This window comes from Labeo rohita, chromosome 21 (genome assembly GCF_022985175.1).
Source record: "Labeo rohita strain BAU-BD-2019 chromosome 21, IGBB_LRoh.1.0, whole genome shotgun sequence".
NCBI lineage: Eukaryota > Metazoa > Chordata > Actinopteri > Cypriniformes > Cyprinidae > Labeo > Labeo rohita.
Window position 1 is genome coordinate 26468199 of NC_066889.1, and position 27090 is coordinate 26495288.

Sequence of the window (27090 nt, forward strand, 5' to 3'; positions counted from 1 at the left end):
CATACACAATATATTTTGAAAATATTTACATGTATATATTTTTATTGATATAATTATTATATATAAATATATTTAATATTTAAATATAACATATTTTTCGTAAATATATGCATGCATGTACACACATATATTATGCAAACAAAACTTTTATTTTGAATGCAAATAATCACAATCATTGCACATCACTACAAACAAGCTTTATTACTATTATGATAAATATTATCCTAATGAAATACTAAAAAACATTAAAATATAGTGGCATCAGCTACACACAGAGACACACGCACATGCAGTCTTTTCAATTATGAGTACTGTAATCTGATTCATGAACAAATGACTCTTAAGATTCACTCAAAAAGATTCAAAAACTGTCAACAGTTTGAATCACTTTTGATGTTTATGTGACACATGTAGATGAACAAAAACATTAACGAAAAGGCTTTATTATCACTATAAGAATTGTTATTTTCAGAAAATAAAGAATCATGACTAGTGTCTGATTCAATGAAATGGCTCCTCTGAATAAGTCAAAAGATTTACAAACTCACAAGTTAGAAATATTATATATATATATATATATATATATATATATATATAATTTTTAAATGTACTATTTTGTATATCTTGTGAATCCAAAAATTCACAAGTTATTAGTTAATAGTATCTGACTGAAAATGTTTATATGGCAACATGTAGTTGCAGATAAACATAAACATAGGGGCTTGATTATAATAAATATTGTTTTAATAAAATTAGAAAAAGAAAAAAACATGAAAATATTGTTGCATCGGTTGAGGCATTTGATTTCCCATGATGCACAGCCCTGTTTATTGTTAATTATTGTTATTAGATTTTATAACAGCAATTGTTTCTGTCGTTTTCAGTAATCTTCAACTGATGTGCTTATAATTTTAGTTTGTTTAAAGGTTAAAAGTTGTTTCACTCAGCATGAATGAATAAGTAGTTTATTCAAAAGCTGACGTTGCATCATCATTACAAAAATAGAATTGTTAGTCCGGTTTGTAAATGTGCAGGAAACGCCACACTGATTTATTATACCAGTCAGATTCATATATCAGCATAATCGATGACTCTTCCATGTTATACACGCACAAATACACATTTTTCCCACAGCGATCCGAGAAAACTTGTACAAGCAGGCGGAGAAAATGTGGGCAAAGTGAGTGTGAACTCAGGAAGATGAATGTCTGGAACTGACACGAGTTTAGATTCAAACATGAAGAGACTAGCGCACACACACACACGCACATTATCTAATGGAGGAGATTTAAATCATCATGGGAAAACAAGACAGAGAGTGAGAGAGAGACAGAGCTGTGCAGAAGGCTCTCCAGGCTGTGTGGAGATTTGGCTGTGAGAGCGACTAGACAGAATCACAGCAAACACAAGAGCTGCAGAACACGACCCACAGAGAATACTGCGAAACATAACGCTTCTGGAGTCGAACAAACAGCTGAACACAGAGCTCTAGAGGATGCATTGCATAACAGAGAGCAACTTGTTGCAGGGAAACAAGTTTTAAGTTTTGCTTTAAGCAAAATATATTCAACAAGGATGCATTTAAATTGAAAAGTGACACAAAAAAAAATTCCGTTTCAAATAAACACGGTTCTTTAGCTGTCATATATCTTAACATGAGAAATCCCAGAAACATAATTATTTTTTAATCAACAAATGCAATGTGGAGCATTAAATTTTGCACTCTGTGCATCAAAAAAATCATATTTTTATTTATTAAAAATAACAGATTTAATGAGCCTGAATGTTCACTCTGCATTATGAGTCATAGATGATAAATATTTTTCATTAAATCATTCATTTTCAGTGATTAGGCATGTACGCAAGTGCATGCAAATGAGATATATTTATCACTTTTATTCAGAAATGCAAGTAAGATTAAATTATATCTGTCAAAAAAAATGCTGTTCATATGCAGTACTGTTTAAAATAAATATTTTTTGGAAAGGCGAGGACACATTTATCAAAAGTGACATTAAAGGAATTCATAATGTTGCAGATTTCTATTTCAAATAAATATTGTTCTTCAAATCAGCATACTAGAATGATTTCTGAAGGATCATGTGATGCTGGAGTAATGATGCTGAAAATTCAGCTTTGCATCACAGGAATAAATTACACTTTAAAACATATTCAAATAGAAAGCATCAAATTCAAACTGTAATAATATTTCACTATTTTTCTGTATTTTTGATTAAATAAATGCACTCCTGTTGAACAAAAGAGACTTCTTTCAAAAAGTAGCATCAGTGTCTTCCCAGGTTTCGCTCCCTGTTTTTGTTCTCTTTGTCACTCGTGACATTTTCCTAATGCTTTACTGTAGGAACAATGACTGTAGTCATTTCTCTCTGGATTGTTTGCCAGTGTAAACATGTTTGGACGTGACACCAGATTCACATCCAAAATCCAGACTCTCCCAAATCCACACACACTTCAAACCTTTCAAACCGGCCCAACACACACACACACAGACAAATCTACTGTTCTTAATGTAAACTACTGTACAATACAATCACCACGCTGTAATTTCATCACACTTTATCCGAGGCAAATTAAAAGACATCTGTTGACAAGTAAGCTTTCAATTATCATTTCACCACCATCAAACACATTCAGATGAGCCCTAAACTTTTGGCAGTTCTAGACAATATACAGCCCTTATAAATCCCTTTAATTTGTGATTAATCACATTTATCCTCCTCCACTCATAATCTAACAATAGTACAAACTGAACTGGCCGTCTTCTGTGATACTCATTTCTCTGTCATCTGAAAATATGAATATTTTAAACCGGAATGAATCAGGTCTGTAAAACGATCCCTTGGACTTTCCGCATAACTCCAGATTTGAACATACAAAATTTCTGTTTGCATAGCGTGAGAGGAGAAGAACAGGCAGAAACAGAGGTGAACAAAGACGACAGATCTATTCTTGGATTTCAGTGTGTCTGAGAGAAATTTATCACATTAATGTGGGACAGAGAGAGGGAGAGAGAGAATCATAGACATTGCTTTGTCAGCAACTTTGAAATACGAGCGTCTTTTTCGCCAAAAGCTCCCCACATCTCTCTCTGGAGTCCGAACTAACTGTTTCAGCAGCTGCCTGTGGTGACGTGTGCAGCCAAAACACTGTACATGCACGCACATACAAACGCACGTTTCAAATGTTTCAAAACAACACAACTTTTTCAAAAATTAGCGTCATATGGAAGTCAACAGTAGGGGGCGATAGATGGCACTGCTGCAAATTAGCAAAAATGGAGGAACGATCCCAGACTTTTTCTGGTAGGGAGCCCAGAGTACAACACGTTCTCTTCAGCACTCAAAAACATCTCGAATCCTCGTTCTGTCCTGCCATATATCAATTCGACACACATGCAATATGTTCACACACACGTGCACATGTGACCCTGGTCCACAAAATCAATTAGGGGTCAGTTATTTGGAAATTGAGATTTATACATCACATGAAAGCTAAAATAAATAAGCTTTGCATTGATTTATGGTTTGTTAGGATATGACAATGTTTGGCCGAGATACAACTATTTAAAAATCTGTAATCTGAGGGTGCAAAAAAATCTAAATATTGAGAAAATCACCTTTAAAGTTGTTCAAATCAAGTTCTTAGCAATGCATATTACTAATCAAATGTTAAGTTTTTATATATTTACAGTAGGAAATTTACAAAATATCTTCATGGAACATGATCTTTACTTAATATCCTAATGATTTTTGGCATAAAATAAAAATCTATAATTTTAAACCCATACAATGTGTTTTTTTATGACTAGTTTTGTGGTCCATGGTCACATATAATTAATTAATTAATTGTAATTATATAATCTATTTTAATATACATGTATTAAATTTATATTATAATAACAAAATGTACAAACATAAAATGATAAATATATCATATTGAAAATATATAATTTATAATTTAATAATATAATCATATACTATAATTAAATTATAATATATATTATTATAAACATACTTATATACTCTATTATTATTATTATTTTTATTATATAAATAATGAAAATATAAGATATATTTGTTTTTATATGATATATAATATATATTGCTTATAGTAAAAGATTGTGAGAGGACCATTTTTATGGCAATGATTAATATTAAATAATATATAATATGTAAAAATAATAACAAAATAATAAATCTAACAATTAACATTATAATAATATTATAATTAATAAATGTTTCAACTTTTTATACATATACACACACATACATGATAAATATTAAATAATATATAACACTACATATTAAAAATAATATAATAATGTAAAAATAATGAAATAAATCGAATAATCTAAAATAACATAAATAATCATTTAATATTTAAAAATAATTTAATTATTATAATTATAGTATTTAATTCTAATATAATTATATATATATATCATTATATCATATATAATTTGTTTTTATATAATATATATAATATATATATTGATTATAGTAAAAGCAGTTGATTGTGAATGATAAATAATATATAATACTATATATTAAAATAATATAATAATGTAAAAACAATAAGATAAATCTAATAATATAAAATAATATAAATAATTTAATATTTAAAAAGAATTTAATTATTATAATTATAGTATTTTATTCTAATATAATTATAATTACACATATCATTATATTATCATTATAGTTAGACAGATAGATAGATAGATAGACAGATAGGTCTCACACACAGACTGATTTTGGAGTTATATATGACCCAGACATGTTCTTGACAGTTTGTGTTAGATTCACCCTCACAAACACACTCTATCCGGCCTAACCGACGTTTCAAAGCTTGAGGTCTTGTACTTGTTAGGTTTGTTTAAAAATGACATCATCACAGCTGCTTATGACCTCATGAGCCCAAGACACGGGAAATAGGCCGCATGTGATCCGCATTAGAACACGGTCTCGCGCTGTGGGAGAGATTGCAAAATGATTTTAATGAAGCAGCATGAAACGCTCCACAAGAGCGACTGAATATCTGGGCGAACTCGAGACCGCAACTGCTGCATGCAGACTCTCACACGTGTAACGGTGTTCACACACACACTTCCAGGCAGCGTCTGGCCATTCTCAAGATTCAAAAAAAACCAACCACAGAAACCAAACCATCCAATGACGTGAACACACACACAGTGGCAGCGTCTGGAGACCTTTAAGATCTGTGCCAATAGCAACAGGCATGTCTACCACTGCATTTTCCCTGCGTTCCTTTTGTCCACCAACCCTCCATCAGCATTCGCTCCTTCATTTCTCCTTTTCTCCATCGCTCACCTCCACTTTCACTTTTCCAATTGATTATAATGGCGTCTCCAGTCCTACAGCAAAAGACTCTTGGTTTTTTTACGGTCAGCTTCCTTAATTGCAGCATTGAATGATGGATTATTTAGACTGTGTTTTCACTAGGAACCATTATAAAGTTTAATTTGGAATGCTGGGAAACTACTGGAACAAAACATCTGTGCAATGTTTTTTTTAATGCTCTCAGACATTCGGGATGAGAAACTTTATTGACTCAACTTACAAATGTTGCATATTTAGACGGGCGATTAGTAATTTAAGCAAAACCAAATGAAACTGCAAATAAAATGTGACCGTGGACCACAAAACCAGTGATAAGTAGTACGGGTATATTTGTAGCAGTAGCCAAAAATACATTGTATTGGTCAAAATTATTGATTTTTCTAATGCCAAAAATCATTAGGATATTCAGTAAAGATCATGTTCCATTAAGATATTTTGTAAATTTCCTACTGTTAATATATCAAAACTAAAAATTATAATTAATAAAAACTTACTTTGGACAACTTTAAAGGCAATTTTCTCCATTTTTTTTTTTTTTTTTTTTTTTTGCACCTTCAGATTGCAGATTTTAAAATAATTGTATCTTGGCCAAATATTGTCATATCCTAACAAACCCTACTTCGTGGAAAGCTTGTTTATTCAGCTTTCAGCTGATGTATAAATCTCAATTAAAAAAAATTGACCCTTATGACTGGTTTTGTGGTCAAGGGTCAAAAATAATAATTTAATTGACTGTTTGGGGTTGCAAATGTTTGTGGTTGGTTTTTGAAAGAAGCCTTTTGTGCTATCAAGGCTGCATTTATTTGATAAAAAATACAGTAAAATCAGTAATATTGTGAAATATTATTACAATTTAAAATAAGTGTTTTCCGTTTCAATATATTTTAAAACATAATTTATTTTTATGATGCAAAGCTGAATTTTCAGCACCATTACTCCAGTCTACAATGTCACATGATCCTTCAGAAATCATTCTAATATGCTGATTTGCTGCTCAAGAAACATTTCTGATTATCATCAATGTTGGAAAATGGTTTGTTGGCAATGTTTTTGTAAAAAAGCAATTTTTTCAAGATTTGATAAAAAGAATTTATTACAGAATTTATTAGAAATAGAAATCTTTTCTAACATAGTAACAAGTCATTTTTGATCAATTTAATGCATCCTTTTAAATAAAATTCTTAATTGCTTTAAAAAGTAATCTCATTTACAGTAGAGTATACAGGAAAAATAATAACCAATCATGTCACAGCCTAACACATTTTAACCAATCAAATCCTGACTGATATTATCAAGTCCCGCCCATTTTGTTCCACTCAGAAATGCAAAAGTTAAATGACTAGTGAATGCATTTTCAAGTCTTTATGTTGGCACTTTTGGCCTCTTAAAGTGAAACTCTAAACATTAAGCATATCTTTCCTCGTCTCAGACAGAAAATGATGCTTGATACAGATCAAGCAGACAAGTCTAATGAGTGACGTGTGAATCATGATAATTTCAACCACACGTCTGGAGGATTTGTACCTCTGAGGGAGAGATTTTCCCACACACACAAACACACACACACATGCTGACCTGTAAATGTGCTTTGGAAACCCCCTCAATGATGTCATAAGCCTCAAACTCCTCATCCTGACCAGAACTTTCCACAAAAACATCACCTTTGCCTCCATGTGTGTGAGAAATTTATGCACTGTTGAAAATAAAGCAAACTTTTCCATCTGATACAAACCTAAAACTGATAACAGTGAGATGCTGCAGGAGACCGAAGATCTGCCTTGCTGTCTACATCTGGAACGCTCTACATGTGCAGAAACTAGACATCTTAGAAGACAGCATCACTTCAATATAAATAAACCCAATATCGCTCAATAGGTCTGCTTAATGCAAATAACATTCTAGTGTGCGCTTTTTGTTCATTTTCTCTGATTTTGAGATTCTTCTTATGCCTTTCGTCTATTTTCTCTCTCTGTTTGTTTTAGCGAACTGTGTCAGCGTTTCAGGGAGTTGAATTACACATGCAGACTAAAACGAAATGTGATTTTGCTGTGTGTATACGGCAGGGCTTCGGTTAAGTTTCTGTGGTGACTCTGTGTCTCGCTCTGTGGAAAAAAACACACTGCTCTTTCCATTTTCTCCAAACACTTTAACTTCAAACAGAAAGGTAGACCAAACCTTAAAGACACATCAGCATTCCATGAAGCCCGTGTGTCTGCGGTCAAAACCCTCGGGATGAACACTAACATTACCTACAGTCCTTCTGAATGACTCACATCCACTCATGAACTGTTCCAATCCCACAATCCACCAGCTTTTGCTATCAAGACACTGGGATTAAACAAACAGCAACAAATTCAATTTCTAAAATGTTTGGGGATTTGGGGATTTGTATATATTTCTGAATAGGACAAATTGCTTACTGCAGACTGCACAGTACACAGAAGAAAATGCTGTAGGATTTACTTTGAAACAATTTTCACTCAGAAACTGCTTGTAAATTTCACAAATAATTACAAAGATACAGCAAGTAACAATGAAATGTAAAATTTTGAAGTAAAACAACTGAATTGTATTTTCTTGTGAAATATTATTTTATTTACAACGTATTCATTTCATAATGTATGTACTGTTTATTATTTACTATTTAAAAAAAACAGTAGGAAAGAGTACTCAGAGTAAATAAAATTATAAACATTTCACTACATTGTATATTTAATTCATTACTGTAAAAATATTGTGCAAAAAAATCTTAGAACTTTTGACTAATTTAATATCACCAGAAAATTAATATTAAAGAATATTTCCTTTCTTTTGCAAAATAATTGCAGTTCCCCAAGAAAGTTTTCTTGTAATTTATTTGCATTTTCATGTATAAGAATTGCATTTCTCCCAGAGACTTTGTTTTCTCAGAAAACATTTGCATTTTCTCACAAAAAATATTGCGTTCACTCAAGAATCGATGCAATTTCTCACAAAATATGTGCATTCTCTTGCAAAAGTATGGCAAATTTTTTCAGGAAACCTGTCATTTTATCTCAAAATATTCACATTTTCTCAGAAAATATTTGCATTTTCTCACAAAAATATTGTGTTCACTCAAGAAATTTTCTTGCAAAAGTAGTGCATTTCTCTTATTAAACTTTAATAAGTTAATAACTCGCTCTAGAAATGTTGCAGTTTCTCAAAAGAGATCTGCATTCTATCGCAAAAGTATTGTATTCCTCTTATGAGACTTTGCGATTTCTCACAAGATTTGCATTCTCTCGCAATGCATTGCGTTCACTCAAGAAACTGCGTTTTCTTGCAAAATATTTGGATTCTCTTGCAAAAGTATTGCATTTCTCTCAAGAAACTTTGCATTTTATCACAAAATTTTGCATTTTCAAGCATAAGTATTTCATTTCTCCCAAGCAACTTTGTTTTCTTAGAAAATATTTGCATTTTCATGCAGAAGTATTGCATTTCCCCGATCAAACACAAAATTTCTCAGGAAAATTCAAACGTTTTGTGAGTAAACAAATTGAAATGTAATTTTTTCATCCTATCTATTTTTTTTACTATCGCTATGTCTCTTCAGGGGACAAACTGACTGCACAAACAACATGAGTAGTATGATAGATATGTCTTGATGAGCAATATGGTCTGACCAATTACAAGCACAACCACACTTCACATGTACTGTCTACTTATTTTAAACGTTTATGGTTAACCTGACTATTACACAGACAAGCATACAGTCTATAAACCCTTGTACCACAAGGTAAGCCTACAATCTTACATTAGCACTACATAACCACAACTAAGTGTTAAACAAACTCACACAAGTTCCTCTCTCACATCTCTACTTGACACAGTCACACACAGATGCTGAAACACTTCAACACTCAGTGAAGACCACAAGCACACATCCACAAATCCCTGCTAAAGACCAAGAACATGCTGACAAGAAGGCAGAAACAAATCTTCTGCTGTATCTCAGTTCTTTCACTTTCACAGCAATAGGTCGCATCAAACTGCTGAGCCATGAAAGAGCGTTAAAAGCTTGAGAAACCTCTAAGGAGACGCTCCGAGAAGATGCGAAGAATGTTTTGATTAATATTCTGTAGGAAAGACTCTAGAGCTCCTCCTTACCTCAAACACCTCCTCATCCAGGATCCGCGTTCCGAAGACCACGATGCCTTTGGTGTCAATGATGGGGTGAGGACTTCTGGATAGTGTCCGTGTCACCTTTTTCTTACAGTCCAAAACCAGAGTGATGCTCTGTTTGTGAACGCTGATCGCCACACGGTGCCACCTGACACAAACACAAACATACACACATGAGTGAGGGTCTATACATCTGTCATTCACTAAACATCTGTCTATCTATCTATCTATCTATTCGTCCGTCCGTCCGTTCGTCCATAAATCCATCCATCTTATCTGTCCATCTGTCTATTCATCTCTCCATTTGTCTGTCTGTCTGTCTATCCATCTATCCATCCTTCTGTCAATTTATCTGTCTGTCCGTCCATTCTTCCGTCTATCTATCTATCTATTCACCTGTCTGTCTGTCTGTCCGTCCGGCCATCCATCCATCTGCTTGTTTGTCTCTCCTTCTGTCTGTCTATCTATCTGTCTGTTCTATTCACCTGGCTATCTATCTATACCTGTCTTTCTGTCCATCTGTCTGTCTTTTCATCTATCCATTTGTCTGTCTGTCTATCTGTATATCTATCCACCTGTCCATCATTCTATCTGTCCGTCCATCCATCCGTCTGTCTATCTGTCCATCCATCCATCCATCCATCTATCTATCCACCTGTCTGTCTGTCTGTCTGTCTATTCATCTATCCATTTGTCTGTCTGTCTGTCTATCCATCTATCTGTCCGTCCGTCCGTCCATCCATCTGTCCGTCAATCTATCTGTCCGTCTGTTCTTCCGTCTATCTATCTATCTATCTATTCACCTGTCTGTCTTTCTGTCCATCTGTCTGTCTTTTCATCTATCCATTTGTCGGTCTATCTGTCTATCTATCCATCTGTCTGTCTATCTATCCGTCCGTCCATCCGTCTGTCTATCTGTCCATCCATCCATCTGTCTATCCACCTGTCTGTCTGTCTGTCTGTCTGTCTGTCCATCTGTCCGTTCATCCATCTGTCCATCCATCTGTCTATCCACCTGTCTGTCTATTCATCTATCCATTTGTCTGTCTGTCTGTCTATCCATCTGTCCGTCCGTCCGTCCATCTGTCCGTCAATCTATCTGTCTGTCCGTCTGTTCTTCCGTCTATCTATCTGTTCACCTGTCTGTCTTTCTGTCCATCTGTCTGTCTTTTCATTTATCCATTTGTCCGTCCGTCCATCTATCTATCCACCTGTCTGTCTGTCCATCTGTCCATTCATCCGTCTGTCTATCCATCTATCCATTTGTCTGTCTAACTATCTGTCCATCCATCCATCTATCTATCTGCTTTTCTGTCTGTCCTTCTGTCTGTCTGTCCGTCCATCAATTTATCTATCTATCTATCTATCTATCTATCTATCTATCTATCTATCTATCTATCCGCTTGTCTGTCTGTCCTTCCATCTGTCCGTCTACCTATTCACCTGTCTGTCTGTCCAGCTGTCTGCTATCCATCCATCCATCCGTTCGTCCATCTATCAATCTATCTCTCTGTATTATATGTGCAATATATATATTTAAGTGTTTCTGCAGTGTTTATGTAGTTACACAGGGCGTCACACCCGCGTCTGCTCACCTGCACAGGTGTTTGCTTGACACTAGGGTGACGGATTAAATACGTTGCACATCAAAGCTAATAATGAAAACCAAACACACTAAATCCTAACCAGACACTACGTAATCAGCCCTGAAGTTTCCAGTAGAATACTGCGAAAAAAATCACAACATATTTCATATTTAAAATCCAGCTTACTTTCCGTCCGCCAAGTTGACCCCTCTGAAGAGCGGGTAGTCCTCCGGGCCAGGTTTGCCTAGGTGATCCTCGTAAAGGAAGACAGGAGAGCGTCCCACCTCCAGACCGAGCTGCTGGATGCCCTGTTCATTATACACCGACAGCAGGAAGGACTGACTGCCTTTCTTTGGCTTCACCGTCGCCAAGATGGAGAAGTCCTCAGGAAACACGGACGCTAAAGAGGGACAGGGTGTTATTTTTGGAAATCAAGTGTTTTGGGGGGTTTACTTGGCACCAGATATTGAGGACAGTGTGCGACAGAGCATTACATCATGTCTATGAGCGGACAGATGCTGTCAGGTAACAAAGATAAAGTGTTTGACATGGATAAGACCAGAATGGAAAACGGTTGGATCTCTGGCACATCTTTGGGAAACTCTGTAACAGTGTGTGTGTGAGTGCGTGTGTGTCTAACGGTGTTGATAAGAGACTTGGATCTACTGGGAGGGAGTAAAGAGAGCGAGAAAGATGGAGAGAGTAATGAGGAGAACAGCTGTTCCCTAAGAGACATTTTATTACTCTAATTCATCTAGCAGAGAGAGGTGGAGAGAACAAACAGAGAGAGAATCACAAGTACAAACAAGAGAGGAACATTCTTAAAGGAGCAGCTCACTGAAAAATGGACATTCTGTCACTGTTTACTTAACATCATGTCCCTCCAAACTATGACTTTCTTCTTGTGAGATACATGAAATGAGATGAGATCAGAACCTCAGACTCTTTTCCACACAATGAAAGTGAACAGGGACTCTCAAGCTCCAAAAATGCCAATAAACCATCATAAATGTGTCATAAAAGTGCTCCATATGATCTGTGTACTATATTTTTCTGAAGAAGTACTTTTTTTTTTCTTCCAAAAATGTTTCTTGAGCACTAAATCAGCATATTAGACTTCTGAAGGATCATGGGAGACTAACGACTGGAGTAATGATGCTAAAAATTCAGCTTTGCATCACATAAATAAATTTTATTTTATAATATTTTCAAATAGTAAATAGATATTTAAATTATAATAATATTTCACAATATTGTTGATTTTACTATATTTTTAAACAAATAAATACAGTCTTGGTGAGCATAAGAGACCTTTCAAAAACTATAAAAATCCTACAGACTCAAAGTTTTGAACAGTAGTGTATTTAAGACCAATATGTAATCTTTTATTTGCTTACAAATATACACTTTCTGTCACAGTCATTAACTTGATATCATATTTGAATCTAAACATAACAGCAAACAGTGTTTTTTGGCATTTTTGCAGCTTGAGAGCCCCTGGATCGTGTCTGGAAAAGAGCAGCTTTTAGAATGACAATTTTGGGTGAACTGTCCCTTTAAGACTGAACTTTAACTCCAGTCAAACTTCAAAAAAACAAAGAAAGAGAAGGAAAAACTGGTGAAATTAAACAGTCTCTTTCTAAAATGAGAAAAACAGACACGACTTCTCGCACACACACACACAACATGTGCCAAACAGATGCCAGCCACCAGGAAAATCTAGGCTGCTTGGACAGGAAGTGTGTTTTCCAGTCACCCAGAAGACAAAGCATCCATAGATGTGTGCACTAAACACACCTGATGATTGCTGCAGCGTTTAGTGTGTTTATGCCATTGTGTGGAAACACTTTAAATCAACTGCGCAGAGTCATTATTGAACTTTCTAATGATTTGGAGCGAACATGTTACTACAAACCCTCCTCACAGACTTCAGACGGCCTTCCTGGAATCCTGTCTCCATGTCTAACTCCTCCTTTTTCTCCTCTGTTTATGTCTGGAGATATTTTTTGACTCTTCAGATGTGATTCTGCTTAAGTCAGACCATTACAGACAGTCTACATCTCTTAAAAACCTTATAAAATACTAAGCTCATAAAAAACTGATGGGGTTATTTGAGGTCGGATTCTGAAATGTCACTAAAATGTTAATAATTGGAACCGTCCTCTAAGAACAGAGAGTTTAGTTTTAGCTTTGGTTTACATTAAGTGCTAATTTCACACACGGTGTGTATAAACGTCAAGAAATGAAGCCACCAGACGAACCTCAAGATATTTAACGTCTGACTGAAATGGAAATTTCTTAAATCAAAGGGAGTCGTTTATATAAAAACAAGCTGTGCAGAGAAAACTGTCACTAAAAGCAAACAGTGAACATTATATTCTGGATCTAGACATATTTTAGATTGTGTTACTATTTCAGAGACTAGTCTTATTTTATTATTGTTTATACACTATTATAGATTTTATTAATCATATGAATAAGCTTTTATTCTTATAATTTTAATTTTAGTTTAATTCTAAGTAATTTAGCAATTAATTTAGTCATTTTATGATTTTATAGATCGCTTTAGTGCTACATAAGCAGTGTTGTTATTGTGAAAAAAAATAAAAAATAAAAAAATAAAATAAAATAAATACAAATATTAGATAAAACATTTAAGCTTATAAAAATGAAACAAAACTTAAAAATTAATTGGAATAAATACGTTTCAGTTGAAGTACTAAAATCACTAAAAATGAACTACTGAAATTAGTTAAAGCTACATACAAATATTTAAAAATATATAAAAAGTACTAAAAAATTAATAAAATGACAAAAGTATATTAAAAATTACTAATCCTTAAATTAAAAATAAATTAAAAAATAAATAAATGAACAAACAGATAGAAATGTGTTTCCACCACAGAATAAAAAAATAAAAAAGGTGAATTTACATATTACAATTAGATGTTTCTTCTCAGAATTGCAAGTTTATTTATATCTTGCACTTCTGAGATTAAGTTAGAATTATGAGCAAATAAACTTGAAATTGTGATAAATTTATGTCTCATTTATTTATATCTTGTTTATATCTCATAATTAAAAAAAAAAATTAGAGACAAACTCGAAAATGTCAGATAAAAAGTGTCAACTTCCATATACAACAGTCTATAAATAATACTAAAATATAGCATATACAAATCACGAAATGTCTTTCTAAGAAATTCTGTACTGGTTTTAATTCTTTGTGGGATATTCCAGATCTTTCCCTGCTGTTAAAGAGATTTTCAAAAACAGATACTCACCGCTGTATGAAGTGATTTTCTACACCGTTTTATGGGTTTGTAAGTGATATTCTAGATCACTCTTGTGGTTCATAAGAAAATTCTAAAATGCTTTACTGCGTTATAAGCCATAGACGCAGGGTTTAAGGACAGAAAAGAGAAGAAAAGAGTCTGTTTTTCCCATCATTTATCCTCCATCTCACTCTTGATCTGTCCATTCCTGGCCATTGCATGCAGACTAACTCATCCTACAACCTTCTCCTGTCACATGCATGATTATGAGTGTGTGTGTGTACATGATTTCTTGAGGTTTGTTACATGCTCACACAAGTGTGCACATGCAAGCACCAGCTTTACACACACACACACACAAATGCACGCAACAACAAGAGATGCTCTGTGCTTTTGTCCGGGTTTCCTGTGTTAAAGACAGAGCTGAAGGTCAAAGGGCAAGAGCCAAGGGCCATCACTCCGGAGACGAGGTCTGCCTGTCACCAGGGCAATATGAAACAAAACCAGAGTTCAGAGAGGACGTCATATCTACGGGCTCATCTCTCCCTTCCCCTCCAGTCAGAATTAGGTCTTTATGCAGAAACCTAAAGGAATGCTGGAGTCTGCAGACACTGAGGAATCACATTACTGCACTCCTGATTCCCTTCAATGGCTACCTGACCTGATTTCAAGATGCAGTTTTATAGATCAAAATATTGGTGATGTATAAATATGACTTTAAAGTTGTGAATTAGCTACTACACAAAAAAAATGGTGGTTAAACAATTTTCATTCAGAAATTGCTAGTAAATTGAATAAAGCAATTGACACATTGAATTAAACAGTAGCACATTAAAAATAAAATAAAATAAAATAAAATAAAACACTTGCTTCCCTGGGTTACATTTTAAAATAAATTAAATAATTATTGTAAACTGTTTAATTTCTTTAATAAAAGCGTAAAGTAAGTTGCAAAAAAATCAGCATTAAACATCAAATTTTGAAGTAGAAACGATAAAATGAAAAAATGAAATAAAATAAAATAAAATATAAAATTAAATTAAATTAACTTAAATTTTAATACATATTAAAATAAAATAAAATAATCAAAAATAATTAAAATAATTATTATAAATTATTTTATTTCGCTAAGTTTGTAAAATAAGTTACAAAAAAATCTTTCTGGGATTTCTTATATAAATATATTACATTTAAAAAATTTAATTAAATTAAATAAAACATTTGCTTCCCTGGGTTACATTTTAAAATAAAATAAAGTTTGTTTGTTTTTTTAATAAAAAGTAAGTTTTAAAAAATTAATCAAATTTTGAATTAGAAACAATGAAAATAAAATATACATAAAATAATTATCATAAATTATTTTATTTCGTTAATAAGTTTGTAAAATAAGTTTTAAAAAATCAGCATTAAACATTAAATTTTGAAGTAGAAACAATGAAATAAACAATGAAATAAATAACCATAAAATAAAATAAAATTCCTGGGTTATATTGTAAAAATAAATTAAATTAAATTAATTAATTATCATAAATTATTTTATATCATAAATAATAAAATAAATACATTTTATCTTTTATCGTTCTGTTAACATCTTTGAAAAATCATTTTTTAAAGTGTAGTCTAAACTGGTTTTGCTGGTCTTTAAACTGGTTTTCTAGCCTGGCCAAGTGCTTAAAACCCCTTAAAAACCAGCTTATCGTAAATTATTAGGGCTATTTCTTGGTACACATCCTTTTTAGAGTCTGAAATATGTATATGTCTAAATCTGGACATCTCTGCTCATCTCTGTCTGTACCGTTGTGACCCGGCTCTGTTTTTCATCATGCCTTTCTAGAGGTTTGGCTTTTTACCATGTTTACAAACTATCACCAGAACTCCAGTGACCTATGACCCCTCTCTGTTACCCTGGAGACACAGCACAGAATGAAGACAATGGCTTTATGGGTATGGATGAGGAGGAGGAGCAAAACAAGAAGAGGAGGAGGACTTAAGAAAAGATGAAGAAAAAGAATAGGAACTTCTTGGCCATGAGAGAATATCTTAGCCAGCTGCATGAGCATGTGTGTGTGTGTGTGTGTGTATAAAGTAAATCCTGAGCATCTGAGTGAGAAGTGTACAGAGAGAAAGAACAGATGCATTGTATTTGGAGCGATAGATGATTCATTTCTTCCATATGCTTTCACTCTGCCTGTACGTTTCTCAAGCTGTCAGGCGTGTGTGTTTACTTAGCTGTACTTAAGGGACAAAATCATCCCCAGAAGTGAGTTAAATCTGACAAAACCTCCCTTCTGGGGACAGCTGGGGACATCCTCAGAGGTAAAATGATTCAGAAATGAAGAGATTTGTTTTTTTAGAATTAGGACAAAAAATAAATATGAATAGCACAATCAGCTGAAAGCAAATGCAACAGAAGTCAAAGATAAATCAAATTCCCTTTTAGCTAGGCAAACATGTAAATATTAGACGTACTATACTGAGCTGCCGTCTAAGGACATTTGCATTTAAGTGGTTAGATGAAGCATAATAAAATTAAATTAAATTAAAAATAAATAAATAAATAAAATAAAATGAAAATGAAAATGTACATTTTCCTTCATGGGATTATTATATAAATATCTTACATTTAAAAAATAAAATAAAATAAAAAACAAATAAAATAAAATAAAAATGTATATTTTCCTTCATGAGTTTATTATATAAATATTTAAAAAATAAAATAAAACATTTTTTACATTTTCCTCCTGGGTTTAATTATATAAATACCTTAAATTTAAAAAAATAAAATAAAATAAAATAAAATAAAATAAAATAAAATAAAATAAAATAAAATACCTTAAATTTAATAAAATAAAATAAAATAAAATAAAATATAATAAAATAAAATAAAAATGTACATTTTCCTTTATGGGTTTATTATATAAATATTTAAAAAATAAAATTAAACTTTTTTTTTTACATTTTCCTTCATGGGTTTTATTATATAAATATCTTAAATGGAATAAATAAATAAATAATATATATATATATATATTTTTTTTTTTTTTTTTTTTTTTTTTTTTTACATTTTCGTTCCTGGGTTTTATTATATAAATATATTTCATTTAAAAAGTAAAATAAAATAAAATAAAATAAAATAAAAAATCATTTTTTACATTTTCCTTCATGGGTTTATTATACAAATATCTTACATTACAAAAAAAAAAAATAAAATAAAATATTTTTTAATTTAAAAAAATAAAATAAATAAATTCATTGTTTCATTTAAGTTAAATGTAATTTATTTCATAAAAAAGTAAATATTTATCTTGTATAATTAATCTAACATTTATTTACATGAAAAAAAAAAAAACTGGGATATCTTAGAAGGCAGTGTGTTTACCTATATGTATATGCTATTGTTTAGAACAGCCTTTGTGCCAGTAACACACTTAAAAAATGCTGTCTATGTAGGCAGCACACTGAAGTTTAGAACACAGTCAGTGTGAGCTGAAGTAAAAGAGTCACTTTGATTTAGTCTCATCTAGTTTAGTCTCATTACACTGGTATTGCATCTCTCCCCTCGTTTGCCTCGTCTCTCCCTCCTTCCATCAAATTCTTGAGATTTTCAGAGTTTCTGCCAAAAGGAAAATCTAGGGCACCATGACTCTATGGCCAAGTATGTAGTGATGAGGTGCTCAGACACACTTACACACACAGACAGGTCAGAGAGTGACATGTACAGTAAGGCCCAATATATATAAAAAATAAAAAATAAAATAAATGGGTTTTATAATAAAATAAAATAAAATAAAATAAAACAATTTATATCACAATTTTAATTTAAAAAATAATTAGAATATTTTTTATTTTCATGTTAAAATTAAAAAAAAAAAAAAAAAAAGGTTTTTTTTTGCATTGGCCAAGCATTTGCATCTGGGTGCTTTTATATAAAATGGCCCAATTCAGTCACATTAACAGAATACTGAATAGTTGCGTCATCTCTCTCATCTGTCTAAATAGATTATACAGTATGTCTTCAGAGACTGGGAAGATGAAAGAGTTTCTGAACGAGTGATTTAGGGCAGAATGTCTGTGTGCTCTGAACCCAAACACTGGAAAGATGAGGAAGAAAAGTAAACAGGTGCACCTGTGTGTGTTTATGGGTTCATGCATGCTCACGTGTAATTGTGTGTGTGTGTGTTTGTACTCACAGGGATAGAGTTGTTTAGTAGGAGCGCTAAGCTGTGCATCTTTTGTGACTCTGTAGGCAACATCAGACCCTTTTGATGACTTCCGGTGTGTGCAGAAGCCTGTAGTTTTCGTTACGCCCTCTGGCAAACTGTGAAAATCTAAAATCTTTAGGAGATCGGCTGGCTCAGCTGCAGAAAGAGAGACAGAGAGACACAACATTAGTTTACAGCCATTTCAAGACACATAAAAACCAACAACTGTCTGTCAGAAACTATAACACATTTATACAGCTTTCACACTATAACACATCTATAATAAATTTGCATTATATTATATCATATTATTATTTATAAAGTAAAACAACTTTACATTTTACCTTCCTGGGTTTTGTTTTATTTTATTTTATTTTACTTTATATAGTAATAAAATACTGTAAAATACATGCATACATACATAATGTATTTTTCCCATAACTTTATTTAAAACAAATTTAAAAAAATAAATCCTTTTCAAAAAGAAAACAGTTATATTATATTAGAATTTATACATTTTATAAATTAAAATATTAAAATAATTGTACCTTTTATACCTTTACCTGGTACCTTTCTATATTTTATTATTTATTATTTTATTTTATATATCAATAAAATTAAATAAAAAAATAAAGTAAAATACATACAGTACACACAGTAAAAAAGAAAATACACACTTCCTTTTCAATAAGCTTTTTTCTTTTTTTGCCTCTCACAGAAAAAAAATATGTCAGGCTGCATTTGAAAAAACTATAAATAATGCAATATATTTTTACATTTTCTTTTTCATATATTACAATTTTATTTTTTAATTTTTAAATTTTTTATTTTGATTTTTTACAGAATTATTTTTTTATTATTAATTAATTACAAATATTTACATTATTTGAACATGATGAACATGAATAATAAATACATATTTCCTTGACATTATATTAGAATATATACATTTAATTTAATTTTTTCCCTTTCCTGGGTTTCATTACACTTTTTATTTTATTATTTTTAAAATTTTATATATTGATAAAATAAAATAAAATACAGTAAAATACATACAATACACACAGTAAAATACAAATACACAATTCCTTTTCAATAATAAAACTGTTACATTTATTTTATTTTATTTTATTTTATTATTTATTTATTTATTTTATTCATTCATTTTTTAACACACCTTAAATATATGTTGGGCTGCATTTGAAAAAATGATTAAATATATTTGTAATTTTTTTTTAATTTATTACAATTTATATATATATATATATATATATATATATAATCAGTATTTTCATTACTAATTATTTACAATTTTTTTAGACAGTGTAAGTTAAGGTATCTTTAAACAAATAAACACATTAAACATTCAAAAATACCTTTGCATTTAGCATGCAATGTAGTCAAGTCATATGACAACAGCAACAGTATGCATGCTGAAAATAGTATGCATTATACGTTGTATACTGTACAGTATGTAATAACACAGTAAACCAAATCATTCTGCCCACAAAACCACAAACGTGTCATTAGCAAGCTAAACCACCATCAGAACGACCAACCACAGCAAAGCAAACCCAGCCAAGTGTTTCATGTGTTTAGAGGTTGACTGACCTAACAAACACTGGATACACTGTCTACAGAGTCACTCACACAACCTTTCCACTCTCTCTAGTGGAGATATGGAGAAAAGACCACACACAGTTCACCCGTCCACTGTATGACAGGCTTTAAATGCACAAACGCACACATACATTCATAGTAAAGTGTTTGTGTGTGTTTAGGTGATCAGCTTGAGGAACAATTTCATTGTCGGCAAATCACCTCCAGCTGTAGCCTGTCAAAATCGCTCGAGAAACACACACACATCACTGGCCATTATCTAATCACGTCTTATTTACATGAAGACAGAGTGACAGGATGAAGCAGACAGACAGTGTTTATCATGAGCGCTCGCTCTGATTCTGATCAGGTCAGTCTGATTTAGTCTAAGAGAAGACGGCGCTGAGATGCTACAGAGCGTTTACATTTTTCCTTGAGGTATTTATATGAAAGTCCGTCCGTTCATTTCACTGCCGCTTGTGAAGAGCTACTAAAAAGAATATTTGGATCTAAAATAAGCTACTTTAAAACTGAAGTGTGTCATTTTTTAAGGCAACATGAAACGAAATTCAACCCTATTTACTTTTTAATACACATTGCTGGTCTATATATATATTTATTTTTTTTCTTTCTCTTTTTTTAATATCCTGCTTCACTCAAAAATACTTCACATTACAAAGGTAAAATGGGTTTCTGACTATTTTTTTATTTAATAAATCTTTAAATTAATTTATACATTTTTATTAATAATATTTTTTTTAAATATAGTATATAGTATAGTATTAAAAATATATTAAAATAAAATTAATAAATAAATATTATAAAAATGCTTATTTTTATAAATAAATATTATAAATCATTATAAATATATATTATTTATTTTTACAAATATTTATACTAATTTTTGTTGTATTATGGCATTCCTATAGCTCAAACAGTAGAGCATAGCATTAGCAACGGACTTTTGCTAACAATTTTTGTGAACACTGTTATTTAAAAAAAAAAAAAGGTATATGTTATAAAAATGTTATATTAAAATAGGAAATAATAAATATATAAATAATATAAAATTATATTATTTTATAAATAAATATAAATAAGTATAAATAATAAAAAAAAATTATGCAACCTTATATAATATTATTATTTAAAAATATATTATGGCATTCTTATAGCTCTAACAGTAGAGCATGGCATTAGCAGCTGACTTTTGCTGACCATTTTTTATTAAATAAAAATAAATACATTTTTGTAATAGTATATAGAACAAAAAAAATGTTATATTAAAATAAAAAATAAAAAATAATATTAGAAAAATAATATTTTTTTTTTTAAATCTAGATATTAATATTTGCAGCATTATAAATATATATATATATATATATATATATATATTTATCATTTATAATAATTTTTAGCTGTATAATAGCATTCCTCTAGCTCAAACAGTAGAGCATGGTGTTAGCGATGTTGAAATCATGGATTCAGTTCCCCAGGAAATGCATAAGCTTAATAAAAGATGTAAATGTAATTTAAATAAAGTGCTACTGAACAAACTATACAATGTTCAGGAATGGCATCAAAGAAAACAATGCACATTATAACTATAATAACAAACACATGCAACTAATCTAACTTGCAATATTACAAAACTAATTTACATTCGACACATGTACACAACAATATAGTAATTCAGAGCAGATTTTGCCGTTTAATGTCGTTTCCAGGCATTACCAAAGACTGTAACTTCAGATCACTTTATTTTAGTGTGAATTACTTCACACCATTTGTAAATCTGCTTATTTTGGCAGCTCATGTAATTGATTTTGGCAAGAGCTGCATAAAAGCATAAATGTACTATCAACAGACAAGCTCATGTAAACACATTTTACTAGTACACATCATCACAAACGGCACACTGTAATCAGAGATGTGCGCTTCCGTTAGACATACTTACTAAAATTGCACAGCAACTGCGATAATTAAACCGATTACTCTACAATGACATTCTTCTTAGTTTCTGTCATGCTGAGCTGTGATAAGCACCTGTGGAAACGTAAAGCAGACAGAGGCGTCAGAGATGCGAATCGCTGAACCACGTTGAGGTTCTCTGGTTAGCCAAAGCTATTCAGCGGTCCCTGTCAAAGTAGCAATGAGGTTTGCCAAGGTAAAACACATCGCTATGGTTTAACAATAAAGGAATGCTTTAAGGCAAACCAAGGGCTTCCCCAAAATGAGCTGTTTTATATATATAGGTCTTAAAATGACACACTTTAACTCGATGACAATGCGGTGTGTCAATCAAAAAAACTTAATTTAGACTTAGCAGATTACATTTCATTATCATTTAACAGACTGTGGAAATAAAAATGTAGTTGAATGCAGTTAAAATGTAAGTTAAATATCATTAAATGCAGCGATAGTCGGAAATATAACACTTTGTTGATACATTTACTGTATAAAAAGACCAAATGCTTTGCTGTAGTGTGTATATATTAAACTATCTCTCATGTAAACACACCCAGATGCTGCTAGTATCAACATTTAGGGGGGAAAACCCTGAGCGCTTGCAAGCAGAGCTAATATTTACCTCAGTAAGCATTAGCTATGGGTCAGACTCACACAGAAGTATATATATATTTTTCTTAGGATGTTTAGGGAGAAAGCTGTACATGGAGGCGATGTAGCAGCTGTTTTTCCACACAAGAACTGTCGTCTGACAGTTCTTGTCTAGACCCACAGCAGGGAATCAAGACCTGCAGACACACTATGACCTAGTAACCCACTTACAGAGTACAGCATTAAAAAAAGAGACAGAGAATTCCATTATACAGCACCACTTTTAAAATACACTGCTTTCCGTAGCACATTTTGCAATTTGGTTCTCTAAAGATTAAATATATACACTATAGGTGACAAAATGACTTTTATGCTCACCAAGGCTGCATTTATTTGATTATAAATACAGTAAAATCAGTAAAATTGTGAAATATTATTACAATTTAAAATAAGTCTATTTAAATATATTTTATATATATAAGTTGTCTATTTAAATATATTATAAAATATAATTTATTCCTGTGATGAAAAGCTGAATTTTCAGCATCATTACTCTAGTGTCACATGATCATGCAGAAATCATTCTAATATGCTGATTGGTTCCTTTTTTTGAGTGGAAACAGTGTTACTTTTTCAGAATTCATTTGAAATAGAAACCTTTGTAACATTCTAAATGTTTTCACTGTGCTGCTGAATAAAAGTATTAATTTCTTTAAAAAAAAAACACCGTCCTGATCACCAAACTTTTGAACAACAGTGTAAATAATATTTATATTTATATTTGTATATGAATTTGTAAATGCTTTAAGGTTCTAATTGGAACCTTTATCTTGAATTAATTCTCGGTGGTGACACAAATGACTAGAATTAACTAAATGATAGTTCTGATTTAAAGTTTTAAATACCACATTAATGCACCAAACTGCTGTTGGTTATCAACTGTACACTGCCTACAGATAGACAAAATTTATTTAGCATTGGTGCCTTTAATTGCTGTTGCTGCAATTTAAAACAGCAATAAGCAACTCCAAGTAGTGCACTGAAGTGATTTTACTACAGTTTCAGGATCTAAAGGTCTAAAAATACCAATTACTATAGTAAAAATCACTGCAGCGTATTGCCTTAAATGGCTTGTTGCTTTAATTAATCAGATATAGGATTGTGTGCATGTGCATGGTGATTTTTAAATCTATTGCTTAAGTTACATTTTACCCATTCAGGTGGGTAAGTACAGTTGAGGTTAAAAGTTTACATCCCCCTTTCAGGGTAATAATTTTACCAAAATAAGAAGGGGGCATACAAAATGCATGTTATTGTTTATTTAGTTCTGACCTGAATAAGATATTTCACATAAAAGATGTTTACATATAGTCCACAAGAGAAAATAGTAGTTGAATTTATAAAAATGACACGGTTCAAAAGTTTACACCCCCTTGATTCTTAATGCTGTGTTGTTACCTGAATGATCCACAGCTGTGTGTTTTTTTGTTTGTCCCAAACAGTTTTCAAAATCATATAGCCATTGTTGGAAAAGATTTAAATACACAATAATGCTGAAAAACCACAGAATTTGTGGGACCTGAAGGATTTTTCTGAAAAACAGCAGTTTAACTGTTTAGGACAAACAAAGGACTCATGAACAACTAGCACTAAACAAAAAAACACAGCTGTGGATCATTCAAGTAACAACACATTAAGAATCAAGGGGATGTAAACTTTTGAACCAGGTCATTTTTATAAATTCAGCTATTATTTTCTCCTGTGGACTTTATGTAAACATCTGTTATGTGAAATATCTTATTTAGGTCAGTACTAAACAAAACAATAACATGCATTTTGTACAATCCCTATTATTTTGCGGATTCTGAAGGGGGGGTGTAAACTTTTGACCTCAACTGTACATATGTGTACATATTTAAACCGTAAGTGAATTTGATGTTTTACAACATGTTTTACAGCTCAGGTTAAGTGGAATCTATCAACATCCTGTAAAGCATCATGTTAAAATCACCCACACATACAGAACCTGCTCAGGTGCTGCACTCGGGTTCACCTTACAGTCACTCAGCAGGAGTGTTTACACTGCGAATGTGTATGTGCGTGTTTACCCTCTTAAAGACATGTCCCAGAGGAACACAAACATCACCTGTTGAGATTTACCCTGTCACCGCATATTTCCCTCTGCAAACACCCAACAGACCGCAGCTCAGGTGTGAGGAAACACTCCCATTCATAAAAGCGCACTTCTTAGAAGAACCAATTCCTAAACATAAACCGCCACACACACATTTCCTGAGATTATTATAATCAGAGAAAAATGTCAGCAGTTGAAATAGACAGGAAATAAGAATAAATCAAATGAATATAATGACTAATCTCTCCGTCTGTCTCAACATTAAACACAAGGGGTTTCAGTGCCAACTTTTAATTACATACTGAAAGCAAAACAGATGCCACGCAATCACACACACACAGTCCCAAACAAAAAAAAAAAAAAACACATCAAAACAACCAGATCCAAAACCACACGACACAAAATACACACTGCTTTACTTGCACAACACACACACACACACACACATACCAACAACTCCTCTTCTCATTTCGCGCTGTTTTGGAAAGCTGCCTGAGATATAAAAGTTAAAAGCTAGAAGTTAGCTTTAAAATGTTAAAAATAGATGCAAACACAAAAGTGATGCAGTTCTCATTGGTAAGTATGAATACACTGTAGCATAACTCAAAAAAGCATGCCTAAACTTTTACCAAACGCCCCAGTTGAGCTCCTAACAGGTCAAAACTTGACTGTTTGATCACTTTATAAACGTTTAAGCTTCCCAAAAGCTCATTAAACCAAATCATACTGAATTAAAGAGCTTTACTGTAATGCTAATACTAGATTTGAATTTCCTGAAGGAAATAACTGCGCTTCCAAAGCAGCAAGAAAAATGTGAATGTTTTAGGCATGAACATTTGTAGAAATGAAATTCTAGTTTATACGAAAGCAGATACAGATTAAAAAAGAAACATCACAATTTTACATGCAAATAAATGCAAAAAGAAGATATATACTGACATAAGAATATTATATACACTACTGTTTAAATGTTTTGGGTCAGTGAGTTGATTAACAAAATATGCTCACTAAGGCTACATTTATTTGATCAAAAATACAATAATAATAGTAATATTGTGAAATATTATTACAATTTAAAATACCTGCTTTCTATTTGAATATATTTTAAAATGTAATTTATTTCTTTGATGCAAAGCTGAATTTTCAGCATCATTACTCCCGTCTACAGTGTCACATGATTCTTCGGAAATCATTCTAATCAGCTGATTTGCTGCTCAAAAAAATTTTGAAAACAGCTGTGCTGCTTCATATTGCATTGCATTTGTATTTTATTATTTGATGAATACAAAGTTCAAAAGAACAGCATTAATTTGAAATATAAATTACTTTTCTGTCACTTTTTAATCAGTTTAATGCATCCTTGTCGAATGCATTTCTTTTACTTAATGACCCAAAATTTTAAACAGTAATGTATAAATATTAATATTTTATAACAGTTACAATACGTTCTTTAGATGTACGCTATAAAGTCTAAATAGGAATCGCATATAAGGTTGAAATTATAGACAAAACTAATTCAGATGGAGTCTCTGTGTGTAATTTAGTTTCCACTAAACCTCTTGTGTGGTTGACCTCTCGCTAAGGACGGGTAATTAACGAGGAACCCATCACATGATCCCAGCCTGGATCTCCATCATCATGAGAATCAAACAAATGTTCAGTATTCAACACAGAATTAAGTTTGGTTTTAGCAGTAGGCAGGCGATTGGCTCTGAGCTTCAGCTCTGCTGGGGTCACTGAGGTCATTCAGTTTAAAATGAATCATCCTTTCTGACCTCCACTTGAGCATGACATGCGAATTCTTTTAATATGCACGCAGGGTTGAGAAACAGTTTGGACCTTCCTCACTGGATTTGGCTGAGTCCAGTTGTGTAGCTGCTCTTGAACACACAATCAGACACTCGCAAACACACACAGGAAGGTGAACGGAGGAGACACAGGAAGACAGTTGGCAAGACCGAGTTTCTCTCGTTCTCTCTCTTTTCCTGAGACAGTGACCAGACTGACTTATTATTTTTAATCACAAGACAACAGGAAATGGATGAAATAAGAGAACGACACGCACATATTTATTTGCCAGACATGAAGTTCATGCATTTATATTTTTTCCAAACCCCCAACCTTAAGTATTAAACTTACTAGCAACCACATATGAAACCCTAATTTACACATATACAGTATTAATCATTCCGCTTGTATTAATCAACA

The 27090-nt window shown here is 32.0% G+C and overlaps 1 protein-coding gene across 2 annotated transcripts in view; it reads right to left on the reverse strand.

Annotated features, from left to right (window-relative positions):
• The window catches only part of col5a1 (procollagen, type V, alpha 1), a 108106-nt gene that overhangs the window by 63786 nt on the left and 17230 nt on the right, over nt 1-27090 (reverse strand). For both annotated transcript variants that reach the window (XM_051092445.1, XM_051092444.1), the window contains exons 2-4: nt 18579-18746; nt 11300-11513; nt 9513-9675 (exon numbers count right to left, since the gene is read on the reverse strand). In XM_051092445.1, coding sequence (XP_050948402.1) covers nt 9513-9675; nt 11300-11513; nt 18579-18746 — 545 coding nt within the window. The remainder of the gene's footprint in view (nt 1-9512; nt 9676-11299; nt 11514-18578; nt 18747-27090) is intronic.